General features: G+C 39.4%; 1 protein-coding gene across 2 annotated transcripts in view; it reads right to left on the bottom strand.

The window, feature by feature from the left end:
• Positions 1-1,328: 1,328 nt before the first annotated feature.
• Positions 1,329-13,094, bottom strand: part of lmo3 (LIM domain only 3) — a 43,554-nt gene continuing 31,788 nt past the window's right edge. For both annotated transcript variants that reach the window (XM_041780973.1, XM_041780972.1), the window contains exons 3-4: positions 6,557-6,682; positions 1,329-1,865 (exon numbers count right to left, since the gene is read on the bottom strand). In XM_041780973.1, coding sequence (XP_041636907.1) covers positions 1,760-1,865; positions 6,557-6,682 — 232 coding nt within the window. In that variant the 3' untranslated portion in view covers positions 1,329-1,759. The remainder of the gene's footprint in view (positions 1,866-6,556; positions 6,683-13,094) is intronic.

Genomic DNA, 13,094 nt, shown 5'->3' with positions numbered 1-13,094 from the left:
TTACAGCGTGTTTGCCAGTCGTCATCAGTTATCGTAGATTTAGAATACTGAAAGAGTTCTGGTTTAATGTGATTCTGCAGCTCTGCAACAGGTCCTAAAGATGTGTTTCTGCAGGAACTTTCCTCTGGGACATCAGGAGGATCTTGGAGTGTTTCAACTAGAAGTAAAAAAATCTTTAAATAAAGTCTGGGGAGTAAATTTTGATATTATCAGTCATTAAAATGACAAATTGTATATTTCATAACATGTGGTATTAAACAATAAAATCTTAAAAATCTCAACAATCTGCCTTTGAGCCCCATGAACCTTTTAACAACCAGGATAAGAAAGTTCCTCGGTTATTTTGGTGGAAACACAGCTTTAGAGGGCGTGATTTTAAATATGTCCGCTGTGCTGCAGAGTGCATAAATGTGATGGTGAAGCTGTTTAAAATCACAGCAGACGTCTTCATCACAAACCAAACAGTGATTGATCAATCGATCAGTCATTGATTGGATTCAAGTATCAGCGAGTCAAACAGAAATCAGGACAACATGAGAGAATAATTATCAAATAAATAGTTTACAAAACTTTACAACCCCTCCACATTCCCCGTAAACCAGGGCAACAGAAACCTCCAGCCTTAACCCATGATGCAGTGGGACCAGAGGAAAAATGAAGAGTTAGGAGGAGGTCTCTGCTGCTGATTGGTTCAGATTAAATCAGAGCTCATGACCATTAACAGCTGGTAATGTGTCGGCGATGTCCACATCCCCCACTCAGAGCTTCTCATTGGTGTTTCCTGTTAAAAGTAGAGCTGTATGATTTTAAAAAATCTCATTGTGATTATTGTGACCCGTATTGCAAATTTAGTATGAAATCCTTCAAAATAAAAGCACATAGACTTTTTTACCAGTGGCTGACTAAGAAATTTCGGAGCCCAAAGTGAGCACAGGCATGAGGGCCCTCCACATTCATTGTTCTCCTTTTAAAACAGCAAAACAATTTTAAAAGTAATTTTCTGCATGTCTTTTGACCTTAAGTCTGATATATTCCATTATTCATTTCTTTTAGCAGTCCTCTAAAGCTTCCAGTACTATGAATGACTGAATCTAAATGTGGAACTATTTGGAACAAAAAATATATCTAATTTTCAAAAATAAAAACAGAAAAACAGAATAATCTGAGTTCTGAAAATGCTACTCTGTGTTGGTTCACTTAGATAACTAGCTCTGCAGCAGAGTAAACGGCATTAGTGACATGAACTCTGAAGGTAAAGGTTGTCATAAACGGACTCCTCATTATAGAGATGCCCCTTATCGATTAACACCATGTTAATTGATTTAGCGAACCAATCAAACCCTCTCTCCTCTCTCTACATTCACAGATTCAATCTCTGTTTTTCTCTGGTGGATGATCCTCTGAGTGGTTCTGGTCCTGGTAAATCTGCTAGATGGTCCTGGGGGGAGCAGTGTTCCCATCAGTACTTCAAAGTGAGGGTAAGCTTCTTTTTTTTGAGGTGGGAGGGGGGTCAAAGTTCAGAGTGTCCGTATGTCACACAGAGAAATGTTCCAACAGCGTTTCATCCTGCTATGGCGCTCTGGGTGCCCCCTCCCGCTCAGAGCATCTATGGCCATTCTGTACAGAGAGCGCCCCCTACAGGGAGTTTATGTACATATGTGGGAGTGTCAGAGTCTGGAGATGAGGCCCTAGAGCTTTAGTTTGATTACGAGCTCCTGACCCTCCTCCCTTCTCAGTACAGGTCCATGGGGGGACAGGGTCAGCGGACCTGGGGGGCATAGCCCTCCTTCATCAGCCCCTCCTCGTAGTCGGTCTGACACAGGATCATGTTGTTCTTCAGGAAGAATTTATCTCCAACACAGAACCTGGAGAACAAACAGAGGAGAGGGGGGTTAGCACCAGAGCAGCATCTCATCATTGAGCTGTAGTAAAGTCAAGATTCTGTCCTCAATTCTTTATATAAGCAAACATGAATTTACGGGGAGCTTATTTTTTTGTTGCTAACTTACAGAAGGAAAAATAACTTTATAAGGTGTAAGGTAAGACGTAGGTGTGGTGAGTAAGCCATAAGAGGGCACCATTGGGCAGGAAGGAGGGCTGACACAACCCCAGTAGTGCTCTGGATGTCCTTGCACATTACCAGAGGCATAGGAAAACACTCCCTTTTAATAAATTAAGTCCATGCCTTGAGGGCACAAAAGGGATAGATGTGGCAAGCAGGGACGTAATTTGGGGACAGGGGGGACATGTCCCCTGCACTTTTTAAAAAGGCAGTTTTGGTCCCCTGCAGTTTTTACCATCCAAAAACAATATTACGCTATATTAAATGGAGACAGGTTGAGCACTAGGACCAAGCGGAAAACAGCTGCTCAAGCTGAAGCATGTTTCTCTTTAGACCGCCCACTGGCCCACAAGCTCATCGATTGGCTTTGCCGTTTCTTGCTAACGTGTGATTGGCCGTCCCCGCTGTCACTCCATCTGGTTTTAAACAGCGCCTGGACTATAGCACATGAGCGCACCGGTGTTTAGCTAGTTGGCAATGAGTCCACGGTCATCTGCTGCTGTGAGTTGTTAACATGTTGGGCATTTGTTCTGCCTGGGTCACGTAAGCTAGACGGATTTTGATATCAAAGGTTTCGTTTACATTAACATTGAATGTGTGTCTGTGTGTGTGAGTGCATGTGAATGTGTGTTTGCTAATTAGGCGCAGCCAGGTGGCAAGATGTCGAAAAAAAGAAAACTGGATATAAGAGGCTTCTTTAGAAGTGAAAGTGTAAGTTACTCAGAGGAACACATTACACCACAAACTCCTTCCCCTCATCCATCAGAAACTCAGGCTCTCTCCCCTCCTATTACTATTATTATTATTATTAGTAGTAGTAGTAGTAATAGTATTACTTGATTTCTTTTTTAATATTCTATTATTTAACTTTATGATAAACTTATGTATTGCAATTTATATGTTCATATTATGTAATTGTTTTATTCTTGTAAAGTGTCTTTGAGTTTTATTGAAAGAGCTGACAAATAAAATATTATTATTATTATTATTATTATTATTATTATTACTGTAGAGCCTCAACAACACAGAGATTTTAAAAAAGCGTATATTTAAAGCCAAAGAGATACACGTTTTGATTTTTTTTTTTCATGTATTATTTGTGTTTCAAAAGGCAGCCACTGTTTAAAAACACTAACAATGAAAGTTTGTGGGAAAAATAAAATAAAACCTTGGATTATAAATGTGATTTTATACATCCATATTGTTTGTGAATAAATTAGACATAATAATTGAGAAACTGAGTTTTTTCTTCAGACTATACCATCAAAATCAATGATTGTTGCATCCCAAATTGTCCCACTGTTCATATGCCATCCATCAAAATTTTTTTGTCAGGTGACAGATAATAGAAATCCAGAAGAAGATACAGGAGGAGGTAGAGCAAGAGAGGCTCGAGGAGATGGAGGAGGTAGAGGAGGAGATACAGGAGGAGGTAGAGGAGGAGAGACTGAAAGAGGTAGAGGAGGAGAGGCTGGAGGCTCACAGGTAAGGTTGAAAGAATAAAGATATGTTAGTCATGAGATTGATCATTGTGACAAATGTTAGAGTGATGATAATCTTATTTTTATATCTTATTATAGCTTATTATAGCTTATTTTTACTCAAAAATTAGGTATAATTTTATGTAAATGAGGTCTATTGACCATACCCCCTGTACTCAAACCAGTTGTGTCCCCCCCACCTCTGAAATCAAAATTTCGTCCATGGTGGCAAGTAAGCATGGCTTAGGGCAGTGGTTCTCAGTCCTTTCAGCTCGTGACCCCCAAAATAAAGGTGCCAGAGACCGGGGACCCCCACTGTACCTGAAGATGGTTGAACACAGCCATGCACATTCAAGAATAGTCATGTGGAGACAAGGCCGTCCATAGGGGATAAATAAGAGAGCTTTCTAGGGCCCACCCAAACTGGGAGCCCATGGAGGTCAACAAAATCATGGTCTAATGTGAAGTTAAGCTGTGATATCCATGTTTTATATGTAACCTGAGAAAATAACCACTCATCAGTGAAGCAAATCTCTTTTTTAAATCATTAGTGTAGTATATAGCCTTCTTAAAAATGTTAATCTATTTTGTAAAAAAAAAAAAAGGAATTAAAATGGTTTAAAAATTTAAAAAAAAGGTTAATAAGGTGGTGAAACTGGATCTTAAAAGTAGCAGAAATGGGTTAGTTGCAAAACTTAGATAAGAATGGCAAAAAATAACAGAAAAAAAGCAAAAATCGGTTCAGTTGCAAAAATTGACATAAATAGTGGCAAAAGGGAATTGAAAAGTGGCTGAAAAGGCTTTAAATTGGCAACATTGGGTGGAAATCCGGTGAAATGGGAAGAAATAAATATAAACTGGCAAAATAGTGCTAATTGAGAAAGGAAAAAAAGAGGCAGATATTGGCAGAAATTGTCAGACTGGCAAAAATGGGCATATCAGGTAGTGCAATGTAGTTAAAATGGGGAAAATTCCGCATAAAAAGTGGTAAAATGGGGTAATAGTGGCAGTAATGGGTCAACAGAGGCAATATTGGGCTTATGTGGCAAGAATTGGTTTAGAAGTGGCAAAAACAGCTAGAAAAAAGTGGTGGAAAGGGTTTAATATGGCAAAATAAGTATTAAATGGCAAAAATGTATTAAAATTTGCGGGAAAAAATTGACAAAAACTGTTTAAAATTGGACAAAATTGGTGAAAAGTGGCAACAGTGGAATATGAAAAATATCTTTAGTTTATTTTTTAGGGAAACTGGAGACCCCCTCTTAGTGTCTGTTGACCCCAAGGGGGTCCCAACCCCAAGGTTGAGAGCCACTTGCCTAGGGAACTATCAGGGTGGGTAGTAGGGCTGCCATGAGCCCTTGGTCATACTGTGGATGTCCCAAGGACCTACAAAACCGCATTCTCCAGGCATATTACCAGAGGGGGAAAGGTTCAGACAAAAAGATGTTATCAAGCTTGACCTTGGCTGCCAAGCAACATGCAACTTAAGGTTATTTATCAATGGATTTTCACACTAAAATGTCTGATTCCAAGCACCTTAGGTTTTCTTAGCTGTAAAAACATTGCACTGCCATGTTGTTTTATCTAAAATCAATCCATTTATCATTTACAGTGCTTGTCCTGTTTTGGGTCACAAAGGCTTGAGAGAATCCCAGCTGTCATTGGCCAAATAAGCTATAGTCACACTTACACCAATGGGCAATTTAGAGTCACCAATTAACCCCAATGAGCATGTTTTTGGACTGTTTGAGGAAGCTTATACATAGCATCAGTAACTTCCTGAACATGATGAAAAATCATCAGACAGTGCAGTCTGCAGAGATCTGGAGGGTATTTAAGGAGGGGGGGGGCTGCAGGTGCTGCAGGTACGGGGGGTTGGAGGTTAAAGTTGACCTCTGAACATCAGCGAGTACAGATCAGGGTTTAGTATCAGACTGTTTCTCTCTCTCTTTGTTTCCTGAGGGCCGTTTATCTTGCTCAGTGTGCAGGTCGGACAAACACCGGGCAGTGTTTACATGGGGGAGGACGGGGGAGGAGTTCACCTCCTCTGACTCCCTGCACGCCAGCGTTCATGCTGCTGCAGGAGATCAGGTACGAGACGAGCTGTTGGTGAGCGCTGCAGGCGGACGGAGCGAGATTTAACATCCATCAGAGACCAATTATCACGAAACCAGAGAAGAGAGGAGAGGCGATTAAAACGAGACAGAGAGGAGGATAAAAAATGAAAAAAAGGGAGAGAGAAAAGCACAGAATAAAGAGGAATAAAGCCACAGAAAGGGGGGAATAAAAGGGGAGGAAGAAAAGGAGGAGTAAACCAGAAACAGAGAGATGAACAGGAGGAAAAGGAGTAAAACATTAAATACCAAAAAACTGAGAAAAATGAAAGCAAAGAAATGACTGAAATTATCAATCACAGAAAACAGCTGGAGACTGATGACACTGGGATCAGATTAGAGTCCTCAATTAACATTTCTGATAGCATTCTCTTCTGTCCTTTTAGGCTCACTGTAGCAAGGCAGCAGCTGTATAATACTAGTTGTATGGTCTTGGCTCTCTATCTGTGATCTTAAAATGTCTGATTTCAGTCTCAGTGGACAGCTGTTTAACTTTAAGAAGCATCTTTACCCATCACTTTTAGCCCAGCAGAGGCAGACAAAGTCATTATAGGTGCATATGAAATATGATGTATACGTTTAAAATGACTGTCAATGAATCTGATGTGTATTTTGAATTTAAATAAGGAGCCAATAGTGATTAAAACAGCATTCACATAGATTCAGATTATCCATAATAGTCCCTTTGATGACATTATCTTTTTAAAGTTGATCATAGACTTCAAAGGACGACATCATCTTCAAAAGCAGAGGATGGAATGTTGGGGAAGCTGGGGATGTTGGGGCCTTTTCCTCTCCATTTAAGCCCAATAGTAGGTCAAAGTTATCAACTTTTGGGTGGGTGGAACTGGCAAGGAGCGAGGGAAACCCTCCCCCAGTTCGCTGGCGCCCTTACCCACCTCTGATTGCAGAGCTGACAAGCAAAACAGTCGAGGTGATAGACGTTCTCTTTGGCTCGCATCACCATCTCGAAGGCCGGGATGAGTTTACTGCACGCCGCACAGTTTCCTGTGACACCAAACAACCTGAAAGACACGAATATGTGGAAAACAAGAGAAAACACTGTTAGTGAGTGGATCAGGTTTAACATGTGGAGAAGAATCATGACGAGGCAGATTCAAAGTACTTCTTCATCAACACGATACTTAAAAAAAAGGAATATATCTGAAGAAAAGAGAGACCTTTAAGGTCCCAAACCTTGCCATGCCAAGGACCCCCGACATCTGAGTGGTCTTAAAAACATTAAATAAAATGCAGCTCTATGATTAGATGAAAAGGGTAAAACCAATAAATTTACTCGTTTGTGTGAAGAAAACTTTAAATGTTAAGCCAAAGTTTTCAGGATAAATGCGTTGTCCCCGTGTTCATCCACCTGGCTGAGTGTTGGATTAGTCCATTTTAAAAAACATAGCGGGGGGGTGGGGGTTGGTTCATTTCATATTCCAGAGGCAGTTCTGCTCTTTCCCTCCCCCCTCCCGGCCGGCCATGGCGTGCTCGGCGTACATTCATCAGCTGCAGGATTAGACTGTGTTTCCTGGCCGTCCATTGATCACGGGCCTATTACGAGCCCAATGACAGTTAATTACCCACTACATTAACCAGCGGGACCCAGGGAGCGCCCCCCCTCGCCATCAGTCAACATGATGAATGTGTTGGAGTTCAGTAAAGCACGCTGTCCGCTCGTCTACCCGCCATGCAGACAACCAGCCCGCCATCACACCACCCAGCCCCCCCAGAGTTAAAAAAAAACCCTCTGCACAGTTGGGGGGGGGGGGGGGTAATAACACACAAAGGAGGGGGGCTGTATACAGTGTTAATAGGACCCCACCCACACGTATCATCACCCCCCCCCCCATCATGAAAGGAGACGGGCTGGTGTCCCACTATAACCCCCCTAGGACAAGTTAAATGCCTTCAATAATAGAACTATTAATCTACATTAATCAATCAACTTAACACCCGAAAACTGACAGGAAATTTAATTTTATTTAAAAAAAATCACATTTATTCCTTTTTATGAAATTAAATAAATGGGATCTGTCATATTAATTATAACAAATTTGGTGTTGAAGTGTATTAAAGGGTGTAAAAAATATTTATAAAAAACAGCTTCATTAAAACAAACGATTTAACAAAAACCAACATGATAGTAGATTCCCTTTTTTTTTTTTTTTTACATTTTTAAACATTGATGTGATCACAAGCATAGTTACAGCACTTCTGTAGCTTCTGCTTCAACTTCCAAAGTAATAAAAGTGATTAAAATAAATATTGGGACAGGATAATATAAAGCGCATTAAAGAATGGTGAACAAAGAAAAGTAGGGATGCTCCATACTGGATTTCTGTTGCTGGTATTTGATATGAGTATATTTATGGATTCTTTTTTTTCTTCTCCCTGCTCCTCTCTGGTCATGAAATGTAATGAGGCTGAATAATTCTTTGTGAAAAATTGTGAACTTTACCATGACTAGAATGATTTAAAATGAAATGAAATGAAATTTAGCTGAAACAGACATCAACACTGAAATTCAAAAATGCATTTAGTAACAAAAAACGAAGTCCAAAAACACAACTCAAAGTTTAAGGAAGAACAAAGAAACAGACTTCAGCTGACACAGATATGTTGTTCCTAAATAAAACTTCACAAACGTATTCATACAGGATGTATTAACAGCTGATATAAGTTGATATAGGGTGATATTTACAGTTACTAAAGGCCAATAGTTACAGACGATATAGGCCGGCTTTTAAAGCTGATAAGTTGGTATTTAAAGCTGATATGGGCTGGTATTTACAGTTGATAAAAGCTGGTATTTACAGCTGATATAGGCCATTATTTACAGCTGATACAGGCTGGTATTTACTGTTAATAAAGGCTGGTATTTACAATTGATATAGGCCATTATTTACAGTTGATATAAGCCTATACTTTAAGCAGATATTGGCCAAATGTTTTACCTGTTATAGGCTAATACTTAGACCTCATAAAGGTCATTACTTAGACCTGATATGGGCCATTACTTAGTCCTGATATAGGCCATTACTTTGACCTAATATAGGCTAATACTTAGACCTGATATAGGCCATTACTAAGACCTGATATAGGTCAATATTACACCTGAAAGAGCCCAAAACTTACAGGTGATATAGGCCAGTATTTACAGCTGATATAGACCAATATTACAGCTGACATAGGCTGGTATTTACAGTTGATATAGACCAATATTTACAACTGGTACAATCCAATAGTTACAGCTGTCATACGCTGGTATTTACAGTTGATACAGGCCAGAATTTATAGCTGATATAGACCAATATTTACAGCTGATATAATCCAATATTTAAAGCTGATATAGAACAAATTTACAGCTGATAAAGACCAATATTTAGAGCTGATATATACCAATATTTACAGCTGACATAGTCCAATATTTACAGCTGATATAGACCAAAATTTACAGCTGACATAGTCCAATATTTACAGCTGATATAGACCAATATTTACAGCTGATATAGACCAATATTTACAGCTGATATAGACCAATATTTACAGCTGATATAAACCAATATTTACAGCTGACATAGTCCAATATTTACAGCTGACATAGTCCAATATTTACAGCTGATATAGACCAATATTTACAGCTGACATAGTCCAATATTTACAGCTGATATAGACCAATATTTACAGCTGACATAGTTCAATATTTACAGCTAATATAGACCAATATTTACAGCTGATATAGACCAATATTTAGAACTGATATAGACCAATATTTACAGCTGACATAGGCTGGTTTTCACTGTTGATACAGGCCGGTATTTATGGCTGATATAGACCAATATTTACAGCTAACATAGACCAATATTTACAGGTGATATAGACCAATATTTACAGCTAATATAGACCAATATTTACAGCTGACAGAGGCTGTTATTCCAGCTGATATAGGCTAATATAGGGTGATACTTACAGTCACCAAAGGCTAATAATTAAGGCTGATATAGGCTGGTATTTACAGCTGATATAAGCCAGTACTTTCAGCAGATATTAGCCAATACTTAGACCTGATTTAGGCCATTCCATAGACCTGATATAGGCCATTACTTAGACCTGATATAGGCCAATACTAAGACCTGATAGAGTCCAAAACTTACAGCTGATATAGGTTGGCATTTACAGCTGATATAGGCCAACACTTACAGTTGATATGGACCAATATTTGCAGCTGATATTAGCCAAGACTTTTACCTGATATAGGCCAAACCAAAATAATTGTGATTCCAAATTTTTTTGTTGTATAATACAACAGTAGGAGCTATTTGGGTTTAATTGTCAGGCTGTGAGAGCTGGGGATTTTACTCCTGACCTTTTGGTTTGAGGCTGACCAACTCTGATTCACAGTTTACCCGTACCATGAGACTTTAGTGGCCATCAAGGAAATATCTTATCAGTTTATCAAAGTATACAACACGTTAGGAGACTACACTAGGAGACCGTTCACTCATACAGATCATGGCTCACTGTGACAGCAGAGGGTGAGGGATAGGACCGAAGTAGGGTCTGTTTATATTAATCTTTCCAAAATATGTTTTACAACGTTGTAGAAACCTGATGCTGCTCAACACGTAAATGATTTCCAGGCTCATGAAAAAAATCGACTTTCTATTTCACCATGTAAATGTAAACGGGCGAGGATAACCTGGAGAATTCAGGGTTTCGGACAGAGTTGACGTATTCAGAGAGTTCAAAGTAGAAAACACGCTGCTCTGTTAAAGAAACTGATCAAACCGTGTTTTTCCTTTCTTCCACACTTTGATAAACTCAGCAGCCAGTGAGTTTGAGACAGATAGATGGTGGTCCACACGCCGCTGGCTGATGGTCTCTGATTAAACCACTCTGGGGGCTAAATTATTTCAATTAGAGCGGCCGTGACCTGGGAATTGTCCCTGGGATAAGATTTTCCTCGTTGAGTGGCCCGACGTGCCCGGCTGCTGGCTCGATCAGTTCTCATCTGCACCTGGACTCTGATATCCTAATGATGAATTATGGGCTGCCGTGAGAACGAGCGGAGCGTTCAGAGGAGAGTTAGGCCGACTGTCAGCCTGAGGACGAGAGTGAGGAGTGAACTAATTACTACTAAAGAAAGAAATAGTGGGAAAAACGCACAGCTAGCAATGGGAGGAGGCCAGAGAGGACTAACTGATGGAAGCTAGAAGCATGGAGCTGGATTTAAGAGGAAACATCGTTTATGTTTCAGTTTATGAACCCAAAATAATGCCTAATTTCATATCTTTATTATCAGACAGATGTGCAGAGGACCAATGGATACACCAAAAATATACAAGCAAACTTTACTTCATTTTTTATGTCAAACTCTTCTCTTAAAGACATTCTCCATCATGTTTGAGTGTCCATATTTCCTCTAATTTTCCTCACACTTTAACGTCTCGTCATTGGTGAATAAATCTGTCTGAATCCTCTGTCCCTTTCAAATATGAACCATCCGTCTCTTTCCAAACAAAGAGCACATTAAACCCACTCCATGGTGGATTTTGGCAGCTCTGTGTTTGGGTCCATTTTCAGCCGGTGTAATGAATGATTTGGAGCCCTGTAGGATCCAGATGTGCGGCTCGATAGACACCTGCGGGCTGGCTCTGCGTGCCAGGCCCAGGCTCTGCAATTATCAGCAGCAAACACCGCCACCGCCATCACCACCACAGCTCTTCACAGCTAATTGAGCTAATCTGAACTGCAGGGGATGGTCCAAACCTGACGAGTCCAACCAACCAAACGGAGGCATTCAAGTTCAGATGATAATACCAGCTCTGAGCGGCACATGTGGACCAGACACAAGAGACAGAGAAAGAGAGGGAGAGCACGCCATGGTGGTGTTAGTGTTTAGAAAAGAATCTGAAAGTTTAATAAAGAAAGAACTTTTTACAGGAAGTGATGTTCAATATAGTTGAGAAAGTTTGAACCTTGACCCATCTGACCCAAGATCTCTGATCCTGTTTATATCATCAACATCCATGCTGAGTTACCAGATGCAACGTTAAACACACTCTAGTATGTCAGTAACACTCTGCATTAAGAACAAGTCTCTCAGCCCATAGATCATTCTCAGGCTCACAGTAGTGTATTTATGTGCGTCTGTTCAGTCTCATAACTTATGATCTTGAATTAAGTTATCATTTCAATCTCATTATTAGGGCACATATATATATATATATATATTGTTGGCAATTTTTGGAAAAGTGGTCGAAACCCTAGCTCGTTATCAGCTCTACCCACTTTTCCAGAGGTTGCCAACAATGGCCTACAACTGGAAGCTTCACCAACATCCTGTCCTCAACCTTTACAGATGATGCCATCCTTTGATAAATACTACACATTCTGTCCATGCCTTTAAAATGATGTCATCCTTCAATATCTATGAAACATTCCATCCTGGCCTTCAAAGGTGATGTCATCCTCCAGTGGCTATAAATATTCAATCCTTGCCTTTAAAGGCGATGTCATCCTTAAATGTTAAAAAACATCATCATTTAAAGTTAAAAAAAAAAACAAACAAAAAAAACATTCCACCCCTGCCCTTACATATGGTGATAAACTCAAATGTCTAAAAACTTTCTATATTTGCCTTTTAAGATGATGTCATCATTTTTAAATGCCATGGCCAGTATTTGGCTATGGCATTTAAAAATGATGCCACCCTTCAATGTTTTTAAAACATTCCATCCTTGCCCTTTAATATGACATCCTTCAAAAACTATAAAACACTCGACTTTTGCCATTGGCAGAGTCATGTTTTAAACGTTATAAAACATTACATCCTTGCCTTAAAAGACAATGTCATCCTTTAAAGCCTATAAAACATTCCATCTTACTTTTAAAGATGATGTCGTCCTTCAGCATTTATAAAATATTCCATCCTTGCCTTTAAATACGGCATCCTTTGAAAGACTAACATTCAGTCTTTGCATTTGACATTGTCATCCTTTTAAGTCTGTAAAATATTACATTATATTATGTATATGGTGACATCCTCAAATGTCTAAAACATTCCATTCATGCCTTTAAAGATGATGTCATCGTTTAAAGTCTATAAATATTCCCTCATTGCATTCATTGATGATATTATCCTCTGATGTCTACCAAATACAGGTTTTATCCTTTAATGTCTATAAATATTCCATCCTTGCCATTAAAGATGATGTCTTCCTTTAAGGTCCATGATCCTTCAAAGCTCGGATTTACAGAGTCTGTCATCCTTTAAAGCCTATAACACATTCCATCCTTGCCCTTGAAGAAGTCATCCTTTCAAGTCTTTAAAACATTCTCTCCTGGAGACATAAACAAAAACACATATTGTTCTTGACACTGTAGGATATTATTTGGTACAGTCTGATAGGATATGATGCCATAATCATA

This window comes from Cheilinus undulatus, linkage group 23, assembly GCF_018320785.1.
Source record: "Cheilinus undulatus linkage group 23, ASM1832078v1, whole genome shotgun sequence".
In the NCBI taxonomy this organism is placed as follows: Eukaryota; Metazoa; Chordata; class Actinopteri; order Labriformes; family Labridae; genus Cheilinus; species Cheilinus undulatus.
Note: the sequence above shows the minus strand (reverse complement) of the source record. Positions and strands in the feature narration are given on the sequence as shown.